Genomic DNA, 25,062 nt, shown 5'->3' with positions numbered 1-25,062 from the left:
ATCCATGTATCTCTGAGCAGCTATGAAAAGGCTTCCTGGAAAACAATAAGCAGAGAAAAAAATGTGTCCCATCTCACATGGTTCTACCCTACTAGAGACAGGAAGATCATATACTGACAGATATTGAAATTGTAAGAGTTGGAAACTACATTTTGCAAAGTCATTGAACTCCGAGCTCAGTTGCAGTACTCGGGAAGCCATGCAGGATGAAGATGGATACGTCACCTTAAATATTAAAACTCGAAAACCAGCTCTCATCTCTGGTAAGAATGCTCAGAGCCAATAATTTGGAAATTAATTTAAAAAATGAGTTGATTCAGTTTTTGGTTTTTCTACTATTGATAGTGTGTATAGTTTAATTTCTTTTTCTTGAACGATGTTAATGCTCTAAAGCATTTGAGTAGTGTTTTCATAAGCTCATACAGACCTATTTAGATTACAAGCATCCAATATACATGCAGGGAAAACTGCATTAAGGTTCTGAGCGTTTAATCCTAGAGGGCATAGAAGTCAAGGGGATAAGGGAAGAGAATGGTTGGAAGTTTCGTTTTTTGAATGTGAGCAAATGAGTGTGATTCTTCATTTGCTGTTTATTAAAGCAACTATTCATGGAATGGGTGGGCATAAGACAAAACAAAACAAAACAAAAAACACAAACACATCAGGCCTTAACAGCAAGTAATATTTTGGCTTGGAGAGGTAAAGTCCATTAGGGATGAGGATGGGTGTGTGGTATGGGAGTGGGCCATGCCTATTGTTGATGATCATCAGGAGAACACAAGTGAGATCTGCCAGCAAAGCTCTTTCTATTACTTAGAGGACCCTGAGAAGGCAGGGGCAGGGGCAGCGGTGAGCCTTCCCCATAGCTAACCCATACTGCCTGCTCCTTGATATCTTTATTATATGCCTACAGTTGACTCTGCTTCCTCCTCCTGGTGGCGTGTGATGGCTTTGATTCTGATGATCCTGTGTGTGGGGATGGTTGTCGGGCTGGTGGCTCTGGGGATTTGGTGTAAGTATTGACTCTGCCAGAAATTTGATTGGAGGAAGGTAATACTGAAGGGTCATGGCATATCCCACTAAGCTTCTTAATGGTCACTATTTGTCTATTTGTCACTACTCCAGTTGTCCTACAGATAGTTACCAAGAGAATCTCAATAAAGGAGAACGCTGACCGTTTCCTTGAGTTTAAGATAAGGTTTTAAGATTTTAATTAATTAAAAGTTATTTTTAAGAATGTGCTACCGGCCTTTAAGACCCTCCTCAGTGTGGATCCAAACTATTTTTAAAAACTTCGTTGTCCCTTTTCCTATCTTGCATATCCTAAGAACCAGCCAAACTGGAGTTTTTCAATTTCATATATAAATTCCATGTTCGCTTGTCTGAAATTTTTCTCATTCTGTTCTCTCTATCTAACATTTTCTGTTTCTCATTTTGCTTACTAAATTATTGTGCATTTCTTCTTTCTATAATTCTCACAGCCCTCCAATGGCACATTGTAGTCTGTGGAGTTGTTGCTTGTCTGTGCATTTGTTGATTTTTTAAAAGATGTTAGAATCTAACACTTATCATCCTGTATTTCTTTATTATTTACCTGAATATCACAAGTACTTTAAGCATCATGAGAAATCAGTATGCACTTTTAAATGAATGAATAGTTTGGCATCACAGAAAGTACAGAAAATAAGAGGTCATTCACTTCTACAACTCAGTTGAGAAGCTTGTATCGAAGCAAGTGAATACAGGCTCCGGGGATATTACTGATGTTGGGATTTTTTTATTTGTGATTGTCTCCTTCAAACAGTTCACTTATTAACCCTCAGGTGTCAGTTCTATTTCTTGATTTGTTCTTTATAGCCCCTTCACACTTTTCAACATTCATTTAATCATGTGTATCTAGTTAACTCCTCACATATTGGCAATGTTAATGAAATGAAAATTCAATGACAGATCTTTGCATCATTTCTATGGTTCTATTTACAAATTATTATTATTTACTTTTTGAATCTAGCTGTCATGCAGCACAATTACCTACAAGATGAGAATGAAAATCGCACAGGAACTCTACAACAATTAGCAAAGCGTTTCTGCCAATATGTAATAAAACAATCAGAACTAAAGGGCGCTTTCAGTAAGTACTGTTTTTTTAACTTCTTCATCTCTCCAACTCCTGGAGCGTTTCTCTTATGGCAACTGAAGGGAGTCTTGAGATCTGCAGAAAACATTGAATGTGGAGAACATGTAAGCCCAATTTAGAAAAAATACACCATTCCTGTGCTTGGTTTCTCCAGAAGGTCATAAATGCAGCCCCTGTGACACAAACTGGAGATACTATGGAGATAACTGCTACGGGTTCTTCAGGCACAACTTAACATGGAAAGAGAGTAAGCAGTACTGCACTGACTTGAATGCTACTCTACTGAAGATTGACAACCAGAACATTCTGGTGAGAAGATTCTTATGTCAAATATTTTGGAGGCAAGGGAGAGAAACCTCAAATGCAACACTTGACCTTTTTTGTTTTTTACATTTTTCTTAACATCTTTCAGTTTGTACTAATCTAAGAACCTTATGAAACCTAGTAAGAATTACAGAACCCAAATATTCAATCCAATCATAATATTCTGCAACATTGCTAGAGTTGATCAGTCAAATTGACTTGTCCCTTCCTGACAGCTCAGGCCATAGTGGGTCACACGTAAAGAGTCAGCCCAGCAATGTTCATATTTATTTGTGTCCTCTGTTGTTCTAACTTGCTGTGCTGTCCACTTACTGTTTCTGTGGACTCAGACCCATGCGGGAGATATCCAGTTAAACAAATTAGCTTTTCTTTCCACTCCAGCAAAATAAGATAGTTTTCTTAAAATCTCAGCTCTATTATATAGAGATTAATTCGAGACATATATGCATATCCTGAATTTGTATTAGTCTAGGCAGATGCCAGGTTGAAGATTTATAACTAAAAGTAGTCATGCAACTTTTCAAGAAAAAGAAATCGTATAGTTGGATTTCAGGTAGAATTTGTCTGTCAGTTCCTATTGGGAAGTATATAATATTGATATATTTTAAAGAAAATATTAGGAAATAACAGAAAGGTTCCTGGTGGCTCAAGCTTTAAGAAATAAACAGTCACACATGACTTTCACACAATATCTCCCGTGGAATGCCATTTTGAGTCTCACATATCTGTCAAGAAGCTCAAGTCATTTTTTATTTACCAAGAACGCATCATCACTTGTTATTCTGGGAGGTCTGAGAATATATAAGCATTTGGCCTTTACATAATTTTGTTACCCATAGGTTGATTGATTCACTTATTCCTTCATTAATTCAACAACTATGTGCTGAAACTATTCCAGAATTTGGACCTATGCAGTTAATAAGACAGAAAGAAAAATCCTTAACCTCAAAGAGAGTGTACTCTAGTTAAAGCAACAGCCAAGAAACAAAACCAGTGTATAGTTTAGTAGATAGTGATCATTGCTAATTAGAAGAAAGTAAATAGGGAAAGGTAGATGTACATTATTTATACATCCTTTTGAGAAAGACATCATAAATGCCTTTATCCAATTAACTAAAACAAGTTAATACTTCTATATGTAAGATTTTATAGGCAAGATGAGCAATAAAACCAAAGCAGGTAGAGCTTTAACTCTAAGGAATATACAGCTCATCAACAATATATTTCTTTGTGTTTCCTTTCTCTGTTTACATATATTCCTTTGAATCATATTTGGTATTCTATTTGGGAATATAATTCTCAACTGATTGAAGATCTAAATATATGTTATAAAAACAAAGGAAGATTAGAATATCAGCTATTTTGTGTACAATTTTACCTGTGTCCTACAAGTTTTTTTTTAAGTTCTCAGACAAGTCAAATTGGTACAATTTCAAACATCAAATGTAATTCATTAATATTAATATAGACATGTAATCCAACATTTTTTGTCCAACATCTTATCATGAAGCTTGTCTGTCATTACCAAGAGCTGTGGAGGGATTCTGATTATTGTGTTTATTTATGTTTACAATAGGAATACATCAAAGCCAGGACTGGTTTAATTCGTTGGGTCGGATTATCTCGCCAGAAGTCCAATGAGGTCTGGAAGTGGGAGGATGGCTCGGTTCTCTCAGAAAATATGTAAGTCACTGGACACTTAGAATAGGAGGCAGTACTAGAAACTTTTATTTTTTTTATTTTTTTTTTGAGACGGAGTCTTGCTCTGCCACCCAGGCTGGAGTGCAGTGGCCGGCTCTCAGCTCACTGCAAGCTCCGCCTCCCGGGTTCACGCCATTCTCCTGTCTCAGCCTCCCGAGTAGCTGGGACTACAGGCGCCCGCCTCGTCGCCCGGCTAGTTTTTTGTATTTTTTAGTAGAGACGGGGTTTCACCGTATTAGCCAGAATGGTCTCGATCTCCTGACCTCGTGATCCGCCCATCTCGGCCTCCCAAAGTGCTGGGATTACAGGCTTGAGCCACCGCGCCCGGCCGAAACTTTTATTCTTGAGATTTCCTTTTCTCTCAGTCCAAGTCACTACTATGGATTGTATAAGCAGCAGCTGGTTCATTTACCCACTAATTCAAACAAGAGAGCACTGGTCATAAGACAATTCTCCTTTCCCCTCTCTCCCATTCTTTTGCTCTTTATCTAAGCCACAATCTACCTTTATCTCTGATGTTATTCCCATTCATTTTTACATTCAACTTTACCATGGAACACTGTGTGCATGTATGTGTGTGTGAGTGTGTGTGTGTGTGTGCACGAGCATGCATGCGCATGTGTGTGTGTGTTTTCGTGTTTTGGTTGCTCTGATTATCTTCATATATTTTTGAAACTAAATTTCATTATCATTATTTTACAGTTGACATTTGTTACCTTGAGAGTCCTTTTGAATTTTCAGTGTTATTTTGCCTACTCTTCTATTCTAGGAGTCTCCAAGAATTCGATACTTTGTAGTTCACAAGATAATGCCAATGTCCATTAATGAAGCTTCATCCTTCTACAAACAATCCAGGCAAAGGGACTAATTGCATTAAGACTTGAGTTGCTTCCTATATGGCTTTCTAATCTCTAGACTCAACATCTTTTGTTCATCCTGTACATCAAAACTGCAGTCTCTCTTCAATTAAAATTTAAACTGATTGCCAAAACTTATATAATCTGATAATTACTCAAGTTATTAATTAATTTTTTAAACAAATATTTATTAAGTATTTACTCTAGGTAGAATCTTAGGATACTACAACTACAAGCAAGCCGCTTCACAGACCTTGGGCTTTATCTCCTATCTCCCATTGCTCGCTGCCTCATTCACAATATTGCAGGCAAATTAGTGTTCTTTCCATTCTTCCAACAAATCAAACTTGTTTTGTTGCCTTAAGAATTTTGTCTTGCTATTTTCTTCTTCTAGAATGCTCTGCCTCCACAACTCCATGACCAGCTATCTCTTGTGACTCAAGTCTCTATTTAAACATCACCTCTTCAATGAGGCTAACTCTACCCAAACTAAATTAGCCTCCCTTAAACCCACATCCATACAGTCTACCACTGTTTTGTTTCTTTGTAACTCTTACCATTGTCTGAATTTTTCTTGTCTATTTTTTGTGGGCTTCCTACTGGTATCGCCCCATTGAAATGAAAGCTCCCCAACAAGAAAGACATTATCTTTCTTGTCTTTCTTTATCAGTGTATCCTCAGCACATAGAAAATCTTTGCCACATAGTTCTGCAGATATTTTCTAAATAAACTAATAAGTATATATTCCTTGGCCTCTCATTATAAGCAGTTTAGAAAGAAACAAATATAACTTAACAGACAATTAAAATACAGCATGCTGTCTTAGATGATTTATCTTGTAACATAAATCCTGATTTCAAAACTACTGAATCAACTTGCTTTTCCGTGAGTGTATTCCCATCCATTGCAGCTACTTGTCCTGTACGGTTCTTCCATCTCCCATCAGTTCATCTAAGCCCTGACCTTCCATCAATACTGAACTAAAGTCTGATCTTGTAGATAACGCATTTTCCCATTATTTTGGAGCCATCTCCATCACTTCTTCAGGGCTCCTATTGTACCTAGAGTTCCCTTGCTCCCAATCTTATGCTACATTAAATTAGTATTGGGCTTTTCAAATATACATACCTTGTACTGCCAAGCAGCGTGGAAGTTTCTCAACAATGAGAATTGTTTTTTCTTTTTTTCCTATTTTCCTCAGGGTCTCTATTTGGTGCATCAAACTGCTATACACAGAGTTTGATTACTGATTGTTTGCTTAGTTTTCAAAGGAATTTATTCTAACTTTCCCATTCACAGGTTTGAGCTTTTGGAAGACGGAAAAGGAAATATGAATTGTGCTTATTTTCATAATGGGAAAATGCACCCTACCTTCTGTGAGAGCAAACATTATTTAATGTGTGAAAGGAAGGCTGGCATGACCAAGGTTGACCAACTACCTTAATGCAAAGAGGTGGATAGGATAACACAGATAAGGGCTTTATTGTACAATAAAAGATATGTATGAATGAATCAGTAGCTGAAAATTGCGTATTTCTCCCTTTCTTCTCTTTGGAGTTATTTTTAATATTATCTTGCCTATCAGAATTACCTAGTCTCTTCTTTGAATATACAGAAGCAATAACATGAGTTTATCATTTGTTTCCCAATTATTCTATTTTCCTTTAATTTTCATTCTTCTTGTCCTCCATTTCTAATTCCTGAACACAGTATGATTTACTACATCTTCAGATATATACATATAAAATCAAAATCAGGCCAATACAGGTTAGGGCTTAATTAATATAAGTTGTGCAAAAAGTTGTTGAAATCTGTCCAAACTATCTAAGTTTGAAAGGCAGTGTAAGATAGTAAAAGGAATACTAAACTTAGAATCAGCAAAATAATTTAGGTGTCCATTAAGTAAATGACAATCATGAACCAGTTTCATAGCCTTTTTAACTTCCCTTTTCTCATATTTAAAATAGGAAAAATAACACCCATCTTTTATACCTCACAGTTCTACAACCTAAAAGAAAACTTTAGAGTGTTAACTGTACTAGAAACTCCATGAAAGTGAACAGTATGACTTCCTCATTCACTGTTCTATTACCAGCACCAACACCAGACCCTGGCTCACAAAACAGAGAGATAGGAGTTTCTCATTGTATAAGATAGTTCATGAGAAAAATACCTCAATCATTAAAACATTACACAAATACAATTACTATTCCAAGTCTACCTCTGGTTAGATTCAACAGTAGTAATTTTCTGTGCCAGAGAAGGAAAAGAAAGTTTGCAAGAAAACTCATGGGGTTTGTAAAATGAATAAATGCTTCTTAACAAGTTTCAGAGGCTACTAGACAGAAGGACAAGTAAAAATGCTTTACATAGCGTTTTCCTAACAGTTCTGTGCTTTATTTTTGCTGAGTAACTGAGGAGGTATTTACAGAATATGTAGAAAGGCACCCTTTCACAGGATAATAGGCAAAAGTTGCATTTCTTTCCCACAGCTTCCCTTTTTTAACTAGTGGATACAATTTATGAACATGATTCTCAAACATCTCAATGGAGGTGTTGGTCAAAACATAGAGAAACCAAATAGGAAACACAAATGCTGATGTTACTCAGTGGGAAGACTGAGGACACACAGAGACCTGGGTTTTTACCAGCACCATGACACAATTCTTATATAAGTAGTCTTTAATACAGTTAGAGAAATATCACTACTTTAGAACTTACTCTCTATGTGGCTTTGGATAAGTAATTTGGTGTCTTTAAAACTCTATTTTCTCATCTTGAAATGGGTTTGATATTATGACCTTGCTCATAAGTTAATTGTGAAGCTCATTTAATATGATTATGTAAAGTATTGATCAGAATACCAAGCATGTAACACATCCTTAATAAATGTGTGTTACTCTTAAAGCTCTGTGCACTAACACTCAAAGACACTTGACTCTTTATCTTTTTTCGAGACTATCAATAATTAAGCAGATTTGGAGGGCTTAGGAACAATAACAGAAATACCTCAAATTCTACTTGTTACTTCAAATGTCTGGAGATCTTGGATTTGGGGAATGATGTCAGTATGTTTTTTATTTTGAATTGTCTATTTAGAGAAACTAAATAGGAACTAATAATTCAGAAAACTGTCCAAAATTAGTATCTCTGGACTTTGCTTCATCCCCCCAAAATGGAGAAATATATGTGTGTACATCACTATAGCACACAGAAACTTAGAAGAAGAATATCTTAGTGCATGGCAACAATACAATTAAAACTGTAAGCCAATCACTGTCATTTTTTTTCTGGTATTCCTATCTAAAGCATCTTATACATAAAATCAAAACAGCACAAATGTTAGTAGCACAGGTCAGGCCACCTCATTTCAAATACTAAATCTTCTACATGTTATCTAAGTGAACTTCAGCAACATTTGACTTCTGCCTTGTTCAATTTGAAACTAACTTACAGGCATGCCTTAGAAATATTGTGGGTTCAGTTCCAGACCACCACAATAAAGCAATTACTGCAATAAAGTGAGTCACACTAATTATTTGCTTTCTCAATTCATATAAAAGTTATGTTTGCATTACACGGTCTTCTATTAAGTATGTAATAGCATTATGTCTAAAAAATGTACACAGTTTTATTAAAAATACTTTATTGCTAAAAATGCTAACAATTATTTGAGTCTTTAGTGAGTGAAAATCTTTTTTGCTGGTGGAGCGCCTTGCCTTGATGTTGATGGCTGCTGATGGATCAGAGCAGTGGTTGCTGAAGGATGGGGTAGATGTGGCTATTTTTAAAATAAGACAACAGTGAAGTTTGTAGCGTCAATTTAGTCTTCCTTTTATGAAATTTTTATCTGCAGCATGAGATGATGTTAAATAGCATTTTACTCATAGTAAACTTCTTTCAAAATGGAAGTCAGTCCTCTCAAATCCTGCTACTGCTTTATCAACTAAGTTTATGCAGTATTCTGAATACTTTATTACCATTTCAACAATGTTCACAGCATGTTCACAGGGAGTAATATTTGTCTCAAGAACCTGATAAAATTTCCTGATAAAATTGCATCAATTAAGCCACATCTCCACATTCCACTTCCAGTTCTAGTTCTCTTGCTATTTCCACCATACCTGCAGTTACTCCCGCCACTAAAGTCTTGAACCCCTCAAAGTCATCCATGAGGGTTGGATTCAACTTCTTCCAAGTGTCTGTTAATGTTGATACTTTGTCCTCCTTCCATGAATCACAAATCTTTTTAATGGCATCTAGAATGGTAAATTGTTTGCAGGCGGTTTTCAATTGACTTTGCTCTGATATATAAGAAGAATCACTATCTGTGGCAGTTCTAGCCTTCTGATGTGTATTTCTTAAAGAATAAAACTTGAAAGTCAAAATTACTCCTTGATTCATTGGTTGCAGAAATGGATGCTGTGTTAGCAGGAATGAAAACATTAACCTCCTGGTCAATGTCTATAAGAGCTCTTGAGTGACTAGGTGCATTGTCAATGAGCTGTAATATTTTGAAAAGAAAAAAAAAGACCTTTTATTTTCTTCTGAGCAGTGTTTCTCAACGATGGGCTTAAAATACTCAGTAAACAATGTTATAAACAAATGTACTGTCATCCAGACATTTTTGTTTCATTTATAGAGCATTGGCAGATTAGTTAGCATAATTCTCAAGATCCCTAGGACTTTTGAAATGGTAAAAGACTACTGGCTTTAACTTAAAGTCACCAGCTGCATTAGCCCCTGACAAGAGAGTCAGCTTGTCCTTTGAAGATTTCAAGCCAGCCATTGACTTTTCCTCTCTAGGTATAAAAATCCTAGATGACATGTCTTTCCAATACAAAGCTGTTTGATCTACGCTAAAAATCTATTGTTCAGTGTAGGCACATTCAGTTATCTTAGCTATATCTTCTGGATAACTTGCTGCAGTTTCTACATCAGCACTTGCTGCTTCATCTTTCATTTTTATGTTAAGGAGATGGCTTCTTTCCTTAAACCTCATGAACCAACCTCTGCTAGCTTCTAACTTTTCTTCTGTAGCTTCTTCATCTCTCTCACCATCATAGAATTGACAAGAGTTAGGATCTTGTTGTGGATTAGGCTTTGACTTAAGAGAATGTTGTGATTGATTTCATCTTCTATCTAGATCACTAAACTTTCTCCATATCAGCGAAAAGCCTATCTTGTTTTCTTATTATTTGTGTGTTCTCTGGAGCAGCACTTGTGATTCTTTCAAGAATTTTTTCTTTACATTCACATCTTGGCTAGCTGTTTTATATAAGAAGCCTAGCGTTTGGCCTATCTGGGCTTTCGACATGCCTTCCTCACTAAGTTTAATCCTTTTTAGCTTTTGATTTAAAGTGAGAGACATGCGACTCTTCCTTTACTTGAACACTTACAGGTCTTTGTAGGGCTATTATTGGCCTATGTTTAATATTGTTAGGGCTCAGTAAATATAAGGAGGCCCAAGGGAAAGTAGAGAGATGAGGGAACAATTGTTCAGTGGAAATGTCAGAACATACACAGTATTTATTGATAGTTATCAATAAAGTTAACTGTCTTATATGGGTAGAGTTCATGGTGTTGTTAGGAATAACGCTTAAAATCCTAAGGAAATTAAACACTCAAACAAAGGATTCTTAGCAAAGCAATTTTACTTCTGCACAGAGGGGTGCCTCCCTGGCCAGTTGCCACGAGAGCACACCTGAACAGAGGGGCACGAGAGCCTTTATTCCTGATGCAAGTCCTGCCCGTGTACCTTTTCCCCATTGGCCGGGGTCAGGTCGTACACTCTAAACTAATCCAGGTTGGCTAAACATTTGATTATTTTTTAGATAGGGCGGGCACGTAAAAGAATTGGAGAGGAAGGGGAAGGGGTGTCTGTAATGAGCTAGAAAGTTAGTCCTCTTTCCAAATAAGGAAAGGAATGTGAGCTGGTACTGATAACGCCTGGTACTGCGGCATGCCTGGGCATCTAACAAAGGCAAAAAGAAAAAAGGTGAAAAAAAGGTGGAGGGGTACTATGAATTAAAGAATAAAAGATTGATCAGATTATTTGAAGAGCAACTTCATCATATCCCGTAACTTCCCCCTTTCCCTTTTGTTATAACTCTTTCTCTTCAAATCTTTCTAACGTAATTTGGCTCCATTGTTCTACTTGGTCTTCTTGAAGGAAAAGCCTATTTGAATCGGAGGAGGAGGATCCTAAGAGGTTTTAGTGAGAGCTATTTCAGTAAGTCTTTGAATTAATCCTCAGGCACAGGGTATGACGCAGCATCCTACTAGAATAAGCAACCCTTTTCCAACGGGTTGTTTTCCTCCCTTCCTTCCTTTCCCTTCCCTCCCCTCCCCTCCCCTCCCCTCCCCTTCCCTTCCCTTCCTTCCCTTCCTTTCTTGCTTCCTTCCCTCTTTCCTTTCTTCCCTTTGACAGGATCTCATGCTGTTGCCCAGGCTAGAGTGCAGTGGCATGATCATATCTCACTACAGCCTTGACCCCTTGGGTTCAGGCAATCCGCCTACCTCAGCCTCCCAAGTAGCTGGAACTACAGGCATGTGTCACCACAGCCAGCTGACTTTTTTTTTTTTTTTTTTTGTAGAGACAGTGTTTGCCATGTTGCCCAGGCTGGTCTCAAACTAGAATAAGCAACCCTTTTCCAGAGAGAGGATTGAGGACATAAGTCCCTTCCGTCTACCGAACAAATTTGCTGTTAAATTTGTGAAGCGATCCTTTAGTTCAGAATTTTTGGTTAACTCATTTGATAGGGCACTAAGACCCTGTAATGCTTTAGTTATGGTCTGCCAGGAGCAGTGTTATTAGGGATATAAGTACAGCATTGAATCCTGATCGTGACGCAAACTCCACCTTCTTTTGCTAGTATCATGTCTAATGCTATCCTATTTTCCCAGGCCATTTGACTGGCGGGTCCGAAGGAATTAATAAAGATCAAAGAACAATTAACACATTGGAATACTGTCAGACATAAAATGTATAAATGAAAGGTTAATCTAAGAAAGAAAAAATCCAGATAAATGCTTACTGTCTAATTGGGAAAACTGTACAGATAATTTTGCTGTCTTTGAAATTATTCTGTATTCAAGGTAGCATTTTTTCCCATTCTAATACCACTTGCTAATTTTACTATAAAAATAAATATTTTCAATAACAAAAACTGCAAAATAAAAAAGCACATAAACCATATCATCTTAGAATCTCATCTTCCTCATTATGTGTATAAGAAAACAGGCAAGGTGCAATGGCTTACACTTGTAATCCCAGTACTTTAGGAGGCTGAGGTGGGTGGATTACTTCAGTTCAGGAGTTTGAGACCAGCCTGGGCAACATGGCAAACACTGTCTCTACAAAAAAAAAAAAAAGTCAGCTGGCTGTGGTGACACATGCCTGTAGTCCCAGCTACTTGGGAGGCTGAGGTGGGCGGATTGCCTGAACCCAAGAGGTCAAGGCTGTAGTGAAATATGATCATGCCACTGCACTCTAGCCTGGGCAACAGCATGAGATCCTGTCAAAGGGAAGAAAGGAAAGAGGGAAGGAAGCAAGAAAGGAAGGGAAGGGAAGGGAAGGGAAGGGAAGGAAGGGAGGAAAGGGAGGGAGGGAGAGAGGAAGAAAGAAAGGAAGGAATATTTGCTTTAGTAATATTAATAATATTACTAAATATACTAGTAATAGGTGCTCTGTTTTTGGGTGCATATATATTCAGATTGTTATGGCTCCTTCATCATTATGTAATTATTTTATGTCTCTTTTTATGGTTTTTGACTTAAATTATGTTTTATCTGATATAAGTATAGCTACTCCTGCTCATTTTGATATCCAATGTGAATTCTTATTTTCCATCCCTTTTCAGTCTATATGTATCTTTACAGTTGAAGTCAGTTTCTTGTAGGCAGTACATAGTTGAATCATTTTTTAAAATCCATTTTGCAGTCTACATCTTTTACTTGAGAAATTTAATCTGTTTACATTTAAGGTTATTACTAATAGGTAATAAATTATTCCTGTCATTTTGCTAATGGTTTTATGATTGTTTTATATATGCCTTTTCCTTTCTTTCTCTCTTATTATTTATTATTTATTGTGGTTTTGTGGTTTTCTGTAGTGGTAACATTTGTCTCATTTTTCTTTCTCATTTGTGTGTCTGCTATACTAATCTGTTTCATACTTTGATATTTTTTCATTATGGTAAATATCATCCTTTTATTTCCCAATGTGGGACTCCCTTAAGCATTTCTTAAAAGACTGGTCTAGTGATAATTAATTCTCTCAGTTTTTGCTTGTTTGGGAGATTTCATTTCTCATTTTGAAATACAATTTTGTTGATTGTAGTATTCTTGACTGTTACTTTTTCTCTTTTGGCAGCTTGAATAGAGCATTCTATTTTCTTCTGGCCTGTAAGGTTTCTTGCAAGGCAGTTCATTTAGTCTAATGGGAATTCTCCTCTATATAACTTGATACTTTGCTCCTGAGGTTTTTAGAATTTTCTCTTTGTCTTTTACTTTTGACCGTCTGACTATAATGTGCTTTGCGTAAGATCTTTTAAGGTTGAATTTTTTTGGAAATCTTTGAACTTCCTTATCTGAAGGTCTATATGTATTGCAAGACTTGAGAAGTTTTCGGCTATTATTTTGTTTAATTGGTTTTTTGTTTGTTTGTTTTTGTTTTTTAGAGATAAGGTCTCAGTCTGTCTCTTGGGTTAGAGTGCAGTAGCGGGAACATGACTCACTGCAGCCTTGAACTCCTCAGGCTGGAGTGCAGTGATGTTATCATGGCTCACTTCAGCCTCGAACTCCTGGGCTTAAGCACTCCTCCCACCTTAGCCTCACAAAATGTTGGAATTACAGGCAGGAGCCACCACACCCAGCCTGTTAAAGGTTTTTCTGTCTTTGCACTTCTTTTCTTTTTCTGGAATTTCTACATTTTGAATATTTGCTTCCTTTATGGTATCCCCTATGTCATGTAGAATTCTTCATCCTTTTTTCTTCTTTTTGTGTTGTTTGGGTTATTTCAAAAGTCGTATCTTCAAGGTTAGAAATTCTTTATTCTACTTTAGCTTGTCTATTGTTGAAGCTATCAATTATATTATGTTATTTCATTTATTAAATTCTTCCAATCTAGGATTTTTATTTGATTTTTTATGACATTTATTGCTTTGTTGAAGTTATTATTCAGATCATGAATTGTTTCCCTAATTTTTATCATCTTCTATATCTCACTGAGTTTCTTTAATATCATAATTTTCAATTATTTCATCAATTTCCTTTTTCTGAAATTTTTTTTCTAGAAAATGACTGGTTTGTTTGGAAGTGTCATATTTCCACACTTTTTTATGTTTCTTGTGTGCTTATGTTGGTATCTGCACATCTGGTGTCATGGTTGTTTCCTTTACTTTTATGCCTTGGCTTTCATAGGGAAACACTTTTTTCTATAGATGTATGTATAGTATTGGTTGAGTAGGGTGCTTTGGCTTTGATTCTAGGTGAGCTCAAGAGTGTAGTCTCCATATGATTTCTTCAGCTGTAATTAGCATCATTGGTGTCTGATTTCCTCAGTGACTGAGGCTACAGTGAGACTTTGCTGGGGATGGAAATGCCAGGCAACATGTGTTGCTCGTCTCTTTGCTAAAACATAGCGAGAGTCACCTTTACTGCAGTTCCCAACGATTTCCTCCTCTTCATCTGAGACCACCTCAGCTTGGATTTCACTGTCCCTATGATTATCAGCATTTTGGTCAAAGCCATTCAACAAATCTCTGTGAAGTTCCAAGCAGTCCCACATTTTCCTGTCTTTTTCAGGGCCCTCCAAACTGTTCCAACCTCTGCCCGCTACACCGTTCCAAAGTTGGTTCCACATTTTTGGGTATCTTTACAAGCACTGCCCCACTCTACCAGTACCAATGTACTGTATTAGTTCATTTTCATGCTACTAATAAAGACATAGCCAAGACGGGGTAATTTATAAAGAAAAAGAGGTTTAATGGACTCATAGTTCCATGTGGCTAGGGAGGTCTCACAATCATGGGGGAAGGCAAAAGGCACGTTTTACATTGCAGCAGGAAAGAGAGAGAATAAGAACCAAGTGAAAGTGGTTCCACCTTATAAAATCGTCCGATTTCGTGAGGCTTATTCACTAGCGTGAGAACAGTAAGGGGAAAACCGCTCTCCTGATTCTATTATCTCCCACCAGGTCCCTCCCACAACACGTGGAAATTATGGGAGCTACAATCCGAAATGAGATTGGGGCGGGGCACACAGCCAAACCGTATCCGCAGGAAACTGCCCAACTCTCCCTATAAAATACCAAGTTAAGCACCCCAGGTGAAGCAGTTAACATGCTTCACACCAAAACCATGTTGGGCTAGTTTTATGATAACTGGGTTATCCTCTCAGCAAATATGCCTGTTACCCAGGTCAAGGTAAATTTTGGGGTTCAGGGAGCCCCTTTTGCATTGGTGCCCCTCCCACAGAATCACAGGACTGTTTAAGAAGCCTTATCAAATTTGTTGTTCCTTTATAGGTCTCACAGATGCAACTCCCTGCTGGGAACCCACACCCTTTTTCACCAGAAAAGATAAAATAGGCCTGGCGCGGTAGCTCACGCCTGTAATCCCAGCACTTTGGGAGGCCAACACACCCGGGTGGATCACCTCAGGTTAGGAGTTCAAGACCAGCCTGGGCAACATGGTGAAACCCCATCCCTACTGAAAATACAAAAATTAGCCAAGTGTGATGGTGGGCACCTGTAATCCCAGCTACTTGGAAGGCTGGGGCAGGAGAATCGCTTGAACCAGGGAGGTGGAGGTTGCAGTGAGCCGAGATCATGCCACTGCACTCCAACCTGGGTGACAAGAGTGGGACTCTGTCTCAAAAAAGAAAAAAAAAAGAAAGAAAAGGTAAAATGATCTGGAGCCAAAAACAAAACAAAACAAAAAAAACAAACAAAAACATACAGATTAATAGAATTATAAAATTTAAGATGTTTAAACAAACTTTGTAGAATGTAGTTGTAAGCCCTTTACCTTAATGTCTTGTGAAAATGGGTACTACATCTGACTGGGAGATGTTTCCCCTTTCTAGTACTATAAAGCTGAAGGCATGTAAATCTACTCTTTTAGTAAATTTTAATTGAACACGCTGAATGGGAACTAGTAAAATTGCCTGAGCCCACAAAGTATTAGGTAGAAGCTAGAGTGCTAGTCAGGACAAATCCTCCTCTTCATAGCCATTTGTGGCACGTTTATTGGGGCTAATGGCAAAAAACTGTAAATACTTCCCAATGACAGTATTGAACTGAGAATTTCCACCTGAGAGGCATTTACTGCCTTGCTATGGAATTTTAACTGAAGCTATCCCTATGCTAATAAAAATGATGGTGCTCAAAAGAGTTCCATAAAAAAATTAAAATGATTTACATAGAATCTTGCTACCTGGGGATATTAGGAGAAAATACTGATAAGTAGGGAGCCTCTTTCCTAGATTCTACCATGCCTGATAGACAGTTTTCATGAGCTGTTGGCTTGTAAATAGCATTTCCCTAATATACAAACATTGTTTGAAAGCTCCTGCTCTGGTTAAAGCAAGGTCAATAAAATCTTTTTCTTTTGAGTTATTTGGGTGAAGTATGTTTTTGTAAGCAAATTTATGTTTCTCTTTGAGTTCTAAAATTTGAATTGTGATTTTATGACAGTATGGTTATTTTCATAAATTGAAAAAGCATCTTTTAAAACAAAAGAATTTGAGACACTGGTTATTTTACTAAGACTTTAACTAAAATAGCATATTTTTAGGTAAAGTTTAGTCAAGGTCAACTTAAAGAAGCCTATATGGCCAATCCATTCTTCCTGCATTTTTAATTAATTTATTAATTATTTTTTGGAGATGGAGTCTTGCTGTCACCCAGGCTGGGGTGCAGTGGTGCGATCTCACCTCACTGGCACTTTTGCCTCCTGGGTTCAAGCAATTCTCCTGCCTCAGCCTCCCGAGTAGCCGGGACTGTAGGAGTGTGCCACCATGCCTGACAAATTTTTGTATTTTTAATAGAAACGGGATTTCACCATGTGAGCCAGGCTGGTCTTGAACTCCTGACTTCAGGCAATCCACCTGCCTTGGCATCCCAACGTGCTGGAATTACAGGCATGAGCCACCATGCCCAACCTTTGCTGCATTTTATGCAAAATAACCAGGCCAAGTATAATAAGCCTAAAACTTATTTTGCACACAAGTTGGTCTGGCTATAATTTCTCTTTAATAGAAAAAAACAGGGGGAGCTAAAGAAATTGCTTCAAAGGAAAACATTTAATACTAAATTTCAGCCCTAACTTTTTTTTTTTTTTAAGGGGAAAATGAAACTTTATTTCTTGGCTACAATAATTCACTAGAGAGTACCAGATTATAATTTTTCTTCATATTTTTAGTTGTTACCCTAAAGGAATAGGTTCCTTTTTCTGTTCTGACACAGAAATTACTCTTTTAATGATCAAACTATAAATGTTATTTATCTCTTCTTGTTTTACTTCCAAGAAAACCCAAATCATGATATTTTGAACATCAGAGGTGTGGCTCTTCCTCATTTTGGCATTCCACTGAGCCGGGATCTGTATTTCACTGCAAATGCTCTGCTGCAGAAACTCTACAAGCACGCTTCCCTCTAGGCCCAGTTACTGTCACAGAAGAGGAGGGAGCATAAGATTGTAAGGGCTGGTTTTAAAGAACAAAATTAGGTCAAGCTCAAACCCTCCACATCAAGGAGGGGTACAAAAATGCCTAAACAGCTGATAAAACAAGTTGAGTTGCTTTCTAAATGAGTATGTGTCACTTTTGCATCTATCCCAACCATGAAAAATTTTTTGGTTATTATAGAATTACAGGAATATATTTACTAACAGGATAAAAAATACCTTGTAACAAAGCCTCTTGGGTATAATACTTCCAGTTAAGAGTTATGAAGATAAACATGCCTATATATATATTTTTCAGAACAATGCTTATGCTTGCATAGCGGATTGCTGTATGTCTTTAACAAAAGCCAAGCTTACAGTAGCTCAACACATAGAAGTTAAAAATAAGTCAGTCTCATAACTTGCCTTTTCATTTTTGTTTATTGGCTTTTACTTAAAATAATAATTTTTAAAAATAATAAATGCATGTCCACATCCATTCTTATCTGGCCTAGAACAATCAATTGGCTAAAAGTCCTTTGACTTATAAGGCCTTCAGCTACAGGGAGTCCCACGGAGTATAGGATGGACCGGAGATGGGAAGCCATGCCACCCTGGCAATGCTATGGGACAAAATTAAAATCTGCTGGTCTTGGATGTTGCCTCTGGCAAATCTTGGCCAGAAGGGGAAGAATGTAAATGAAAAATAAAATTCGAAGGCACCCCACAACCATCTGAATGGACTTCCTCTTCTCCAGGGTTCAGGCCATGATGGGAAGTGGGAGGAGGGACATGCTTCATTATACCTCTCCAGCATTAACATTCACAATCTATTCTCTCTGAAGCTTGCTACCTGGATGTTTCATCTGCATGATAAAATTCCAGGTCCTTAGACAAACTCAACCAATTGTGGTCAACCAGAAAACATTTAAATTTACCTGTAGTATGGAACCCCAACCCCCCACTCTCCTTAAATGTATTTGATTGATGACTCATGCCTCCCTAAAATGTATAAAACCAAGCTGCAGTGGATTGGCCATCTTCTCACATATCATTTTTTTTCTATAAGTGCAGTAATCATAATGAACATATATTCTAGTTATATATCCACAAAACATGTTACTTAAGTCAGGTGCGTTTCTTATAACCCTGAAAGAGAAAGTAAAGAATTACACTTGGCAAGTCAGATATTTGAAACATATTCACAGAAAAAAAAAATTACACTTCCAACATGATATTATTGCCCTAGACTCTGCATTGTTTAAACTAAATCTAATTAATATTCAGAGTATCAAGAATGTCCAAATTAATTGTTTATGTTGACACATATGCAATGTCAAATACTGCTTCATTTCTCCCTGTTTTTTCCACTTTCTAACATCTGATTTTTGCTATCCTTTGCTTACAGACTTAGCACCCCAGCCCCTTCATGTATAATATAATTTGGAATAATACCATTCCATAAGATTCTCTAGTCTAGCTGGCCCAGTAGTAAGTCTTGGACCCTGTCTCCCTCAAGTGCTTTTTGTAATCCTCAAAGTCAGGAATTCACCTGAGGTATGACACCTTAAGTTCAACATCATCTCTAAGTGACATTTTCAAAAGATTTTACTCTCAAGTTCTTTTTTTTTTTGAGACAAGAGTCTTGCTGTGTTGCCCAGGCTGGAGTGCAGTGGCAAGATCTCGGCTCACTGCAAGCTCCGCCTCCTGAGTTCATGCCATTCTCCTGCCTCAGCCTCCTGAGTAGCTGGCACTACAGGCGCCTGCCACCATGCCCGGCTAATTTTTTGTATTTTTAGTGGAGATGAGGTTTCACCATGTTAGCCAGGATGTTCTCGATCTCCTGACCTCCTGATCCGCCTGCCTCGGCCTCCCAAAGTGCTGGGATTACAGGCGTGAGACACCGCGCCTGGCCTTTACTCTGAAGTTCTAATGACCAGCCCATAAATACTAGATTAGTGATCAGGGACTATGCATTAAAAACAAATTTATAAATTAAAAATATTATCTTTTAGATTAATTTAGCATCAATGTTTGGGTAAAAAAAATGACATCAACCAGTAAATAAGTTCATCAATTAAATTTTTAAGTATGAGATTTATTTGTGGTGACATAGTACAGATGTCATTTATTATGGCCCCCTTTTAGAAACAAACCCCAAAACAACACAGAGTTAAAAAATGAAAATAAGATATGTATACATATATATATACACACACATATATATATCACACATACAATTATTATATACTTTTTTCAGTTTTCTTTCTGATAATTGAAAATATTTACAATGTTTTCCTTTCCATTATAGATTACCATTCCCTTTGCAATAATTACAAACACATACATATTCTACATTTTCAAAACAAGATTTCATCTGTACTCTTTCCTGACACAACATGACCTTTGTCTCTAGTCCTTCACTACAAATTAGGCCTTTAAAATATATATCCTTTTCCACTCCATTTGGAGATAGCTTATCTCCCATTGTATCCTATCATTGTCAACCACCAGAGGTAGGGCCAACCATCAGAATGGAAATTAGTGTAAACTCTATGGCAATTTTTCAAAGAGCTAAAAATGGAATTACCATTTGATCCAGCAATTCCACTATTGGGTATCTAACCAAAGGAAAAGGAATTATTATATTTAAAAAAGACACCTACACTCAAATGTTCGTTGTAGAACTATTTACAATGGCAAAGTCATGGAAATAACCTAAGTGTCCATCAATGGATTATTGGATAAGAAAATGTGAAACCATGTTTTCTTTTAGAGTATATACACCATGAAATACTACTCAAGTATAAAAAAGAAGGAAATCATGACTTTGCAGCAAAATGGATAGAGCTGGAGATCATTCTCTTAGGTGAAATAACTCAGGAACATAAACTTAAATATTGCTTGTTCTCACTTAAGTGGGAGCTAAATAATATGTACACATACACATAAAAAGTGGAATGATAGACATTGGAGACTCCAAAAAGTAGGATTGTGTCACAAAAATAAAGAATGAGAAATTATCTATTGGGTACAGTGTACACTATCCAGGTAATGGTTACACTGAAAACACAACTGCATCATTACACAATATATTTATATAACAAAACTGCAATTGTACCCCCAAATCCATAAACTTTTTTAAATGCCCATTTCAAGTGTCATTTGTAACAAAAGCATTATTGCTAAAATTTATATTTTGTTAGTCTGTGTATTCTTACTGAAGCATTTATCACACTATATTCTCTTTATCTCTAGCATCATTCAATCAGTCTGCACATACAATTGATTGTTAAGTGACTTTAGTGATGAATCAATATTTCATTCATCTTTGAACCCTAAAACTTAGCACAATATTAAGTATTAGTCCACTGACTTTTCTGGGCTTCCATAATTTTTCCTAGATAAAATTATTTACAGAGTTCTCCATAATTTGGCTGCTGTAATTTTCTTAGTTACTTGTCAAAATTGTAGAAGACATTTATGGTAACTTTCTGTATTAGAAAATACATCAAAGAAGCATGATAGAAAAGGGTGCTTTTAGGATGCAATTTCAACTGAAGCTGGTTTTAATTTGAATCTACAGTGCTCCTAAGGAAAATACCTCTACTCAAACCCAACTATAAAATTTTAACAAGAATAGACACTTACCAGGCAGAGGAGTTGATTATATTATCCATGATCATAGCAGAACTGTAATCTTTTTCAGGAGATAATCCCAGCCAATAGGGATATGACGTACTCCGGGATCTTATAAATTCCTACAGGAAATACAGATGGTCTGTTTAAGAAACAGTCTCCTACTTTTGTATTTTACATTAGAATGTAATTTCTTACAAATTGCTGCTTTAAGGTAACATACTTGACATTGCACTACTACTATTAAATGTCATTATAAGAAATTGCAAGAAAGTACTCCTTACTACAAAATTTCAACATTTTTAACAACATCACAGCTGGTCTTACAAGAAGAGAGGCCCTATTAATCCATGTATAACCTTAATTTACAGTCAATGAAAAGTCAACAATGACAAGTTCAGGGTTCAAAATTTTGAGCAGTAAATATTGTGTCCAGGGCCAAAGGAAGTGGGCAATGGCTATAAACAAGAGTTACCAGAAACAGAAGGAGTAGGAAGAAAATGCCACAGACTCAGATGTGAGTGGTTGCAGAACAGAATTCAGAACCAGTTCAGGATTTGGTAGCCAAATAACAGGTTTTTTTCTTATTCCAGCCTTTAGAAAATTTTTCTAGAGTAAGTAACTGTGAATGGGTCCTTGAGAATGATCTGATGAGGAAGAGATTATGGGTTGATTTCTCTCTCTTCTAGAAAGGATGATGAAAGTTTCTTATTGTGGGGAAGCAGAGACTTTTAGAAAATGTAATTTTGCTTAAAAATGTATGATTACTATTTGACAGACCAAAAATGCTATGTAGTAAGTATAACATGGAAACATTATTTAGACATGGAAAACTAAGAAAATGAATAAATCAATAAAGCTGCTAGAAAACACATTTTTCCTGGGATTCAAGGACTCAGTGCAATATATCTGTTTGATACTTGCCTGTGCCAACTTACTTCAGTTCTTCCTGTTTGTACATATTTTATGCTAACCTACTATAACTTGCCTATTTCTCTTGGTGAATTAAAAATTACAAAATGGTAGAAACAAAATATATGTTCCTATGTAGTTCTTACGGAATTACTAACCCTGAGGAATAATCTCCACATCCTCTGTTTTTAGATAAATGTTTACAAATTATGTTCTGAGATTTGATTCTAGATTCTAATTTGGAAATGCTTACAGACTTTTAGATTCTGGGTGCCCTGTAATACTCATCTACCTGTCGGCTAGTAATCCTCTTATGCTAAGGTCCTAACCTTGTATATGTTTTACCTTGCCTATGATAATCTTGAGATGTGTACAAAGTTTCAGTCACTTCACACCCCAACTAAAATAAACCAGAATCATGAGTGGGTTGATTGAGGTCTTCTCCAACATGCCACACCCCTTTCTATCCCATGATGGCAGAAACACCTGGGCTTTACCAATGCATTTTTATTGTTTATCTTCAACAGGCTGGCATTCTGAGCAGCACAGGCCATTCTACTGTCCTGCCATGTTTGGACATCATCACTTAGGAAATAACAGCTGTCCTTATGCCAAATCCATCTCCTTGGACAAGGCTTACATTTGTGCTCTGGAAGAAGAACATAGTTTTATTTAAGTTTTGTTGATAGTCATAATAATTCTTATTATTTCCTTTCTTCTCTGTGTGACATTGACCACATTTGCTGTTTATTCTTTCTTTTTCTTTCTCTCTTTCCTTTTATTTGTTTATTTATTTTTTTGACAGAGTCTTGCTCTGTTGCCCAAGATGGAGTGTAGTGGCGCGATTTCAGCTCACGGTAGCCTCCACCTCCTGGATTCAAGTGACTCTCCTGCCTCAGCCACCCTAGTAGCTGGGATTACATGCTGTGTCTTCTTTTTACATCAAAGGGGAAGTAAGTGAATCCTGTATTCTAGTTCCTTATATACTACCATAATGTGTCAGACCCATAACTTGAACAAAAAAATTTCAAATTAAGCACTTGGATTCAAGTATATCTTCCTGTAACAATTCCCCTTTGCTATTTTTTATATTCTTTAATGACAATAAAAACTAATTACAGGAAACATTCTGCATAGTAAGAGTTAACCCGACCTATCTATACAAATCTTACCTTCTTTAATTTTTATTCTCTGAACTATTGAAACTTTGAGGTTTCTTGGGAGCAAAAGGAATATGTTTCAGCAATCATGACTATAGAAACTTATGGAGACACTAGAAGACCAACTCCCCCTGATCCCAAAGGTGAAGTCTCCATTTATTTTTTCCTATGGAATTTGTTATCAATCACTGACTGAAATTTAAGAATGAAGTCACCTGTAAAGAGCTGTCACTTCCTCCCTATCTTCTATTAACCTCAGTGCCCAGAATAATAATAGTAACTGACAGATTAGAGAAACTGCCCTGTCTAACATTTTATTATGTAACCATTATCTCCTGATAATTTGGGGGCCTATTGCTATTATTACTTTTTCTGTTTTTCTTCTAACTGCATGGAAATATCAGTGAATTCTCCATCAACCACACGTAATTCTTTCCTCCAAATTATGACTCCCTAGGAAAAGGCTGCTAGCTAATTATAAAATGATTCTTAAGAGACTCAGTGGTTTAGTTTATTGTCCAATAAATAACTCCAAGAGAATGCAGGATTACCTTGTTCTTTGCTGTATAGCTCACGACATAATCTGGTGGCTATTGTTTGCAGTGTGGTGGAGAGGTTCCTGATCTTGTTGGAGCTGTTCATGTTACTCATCAGTTGTAGAGACACATTTCTCTGAAGCTCTTCATTGATGTTTTGTAGTTTGTTCATTTTTTTCATTGCTGTCTTCAAAGTAATGTGAACTCCACATTAAAAAAATGACAAAAAATTGTAAACTCTCGATAGAGCCATTCATCCTTTATCATTTGCAGAAGTAGCATAAAGATTAAAAGGATAGGGAAAGCAATTACTCTATAACAGTAGGGAAAGAGACTAAGTTCCACATTGTAAGTCCCCCTTGTGGGCCTATCACCCATCATTATTATAAATCTTCCACTCAAGGAATAAACTTTTGTTGTTAAATATTTGAAATTCTAGATACTTTCTCTTTTGACCAAAACAGGGGCAGTACATACACATGCTTCCCAAGACTCCCAATCCAATGAGCATCAGAAGGCACAGAAGGGTCAGAAACAAGGCTGCTGGACGCCATACATGAGAGGGAGCTGGAGGTGCTGTGGAGAGCAAAATTAATAGAGAGGCCTAAAAATGGTATACACTTTCATTTGAATTATTTGCTCATTCATTCATTTTACCTTTATTTCCTAATATGCCTATTGGAAATAAATGGATTTGCTAGCCCTTCAAGAATATTCAAAAAATGTTTTTGAAGAATATGTCAAGAATAAATCAAAATCACTTAATTGTTTTATATGTAAATTGATTCTGGCAGGAGAAGCTGTTAACTGGTAGACTGATTTGAAAAATCAGATAAGCAAAAACAGAATTTATAATAGAGAATGGAGCAAACCAGTCAACCTAGGTATGGTGTATTTTGTTTATACAAATTTGGGAAAAGTCAGTAGTTGGAAATTAACAGAGAAGCCAATAGGAGTAGTCTTTGCTTGAGCAGACAATTGTGGCATGTCAAGAAAAACACTTTCAGTTGTTTATGTATCCCCCCTGCCAGGTAATTATGAGAATTTAGCTTCAGAACAAACAAAATAGGCTGTCTCTTTGTAATGTCTTTGGGTATCCTTCCATTAACTTTTGATCTTAGTCAGTCC

General features: G+C 36.7%; 2 protein-coding genes across 15 annotated transcripts in view; one reads left to right on the top strand and one right to left on the bottom strand.

Moving 5' to 3' along the window:
• On the top strand, positions 1–24,536 carry CLEC1B (C-type lectin domain family 1 member B). Of its 4 annotated transcripts, XM_033223441.1 has the most exons (7): positions 1–263; positions 914–1,012; positions 2,012–2,131; positions 2,292–2,446; positions 4,038–4,144; positions 23,044–23,191; positions 24,399–24,536. In XM_033223441.1, exons 1-6 carry the CDS (start codon positions 200–202, stop codon positions 23,144–23,146), a joined length of 648 nt encoding a protein of 215 aa, XP_033079332.1. In that variant the 5' UTR covers positions 1–199; the 3' UTR covers positions 23,147–23,191; positions 24,399–24,536. The 4 variants fall into 4 exon arrangements, with proteins under 4 accessions (XP_033079332.1, XP_033079333.1, XP_033079331.1 ...); XM_033223442.1 differs by lacking the exons at positions 23,044–23,191; positions 24,399–24,536 and adding an exon at positions 15,548–15,654 and having other exon boundaries at positions 6–263; XM_033223440.1 differs by lacking the exons at positions 23,044–23,191; positions 24,399–24,536 and adding an exon at positions 6,319–8,677 and having other exon boundaries at positions 7–263.
• Positions 2,079–25,062, bottom strand: part of CLEC12A (C-type lectin domain family 12 member A) — a 30,313-nt gene continuing 7,329 nt past the window's right edge. For 4 of the 11 annotated variants that reach the window (XM_033223417.1, XM_033223416.1, XM_033223413.1 and 1 more), the window contains 5 exons: positions 24,412–24,510; positions 23,950–24,138; positions 22,736–22,887; positions 21,339–21,448; positions 18,110–18,836 (listed from right to left, as the gene is read on the bottom strand). In XM_033223417.1, the coding sequence (XP_033079308.1) occupies positions 18,680–18,836; positions 21,339–21,448; positions 22,736–22,887; positions 23,950–24,138; positions 24,412–24,510 (707 nt within the window). In that variant the 3' untranslated portion in view covers positions 18,110–18,679. Of the gene's footprint in view, positions 2,213–9,083; positions 9,524–18,109; positions 18,837–21,338; positions 21,449–22,735; positions 22,888–23,949; positions 24,139–24,411; positions 24,524–25,062 lie in introns of those variants that run through there. The other 7 variants (XM_033223418.1, XM_033223421.1, XM_033223420.1 and 4 more) reach the window with 6 other exon arrangements.

Source organism: Trachypithecus francoisi, unplaced genomic scaffold (genome assembly GCF_009764315.1).
Source record: "Trachypithecus francoisi isolate TF-2019V2 unplaced genomic scaffold, Tfra_2.0 Lachesis_group11, whole genome shotgun sequence".
In the NCBI taxonomy this organism is placed as follows: Eukaryota; Metazoa; Chordata; class Mammalia; order Primates; family Cercopithecidae; genus Trachypithecus; species Trachypithecus francoisi.
Note: the sequence above shows the minus strand (reverse complement) of the source record. Positions and strands in the feature narration are given on the sequence as shown.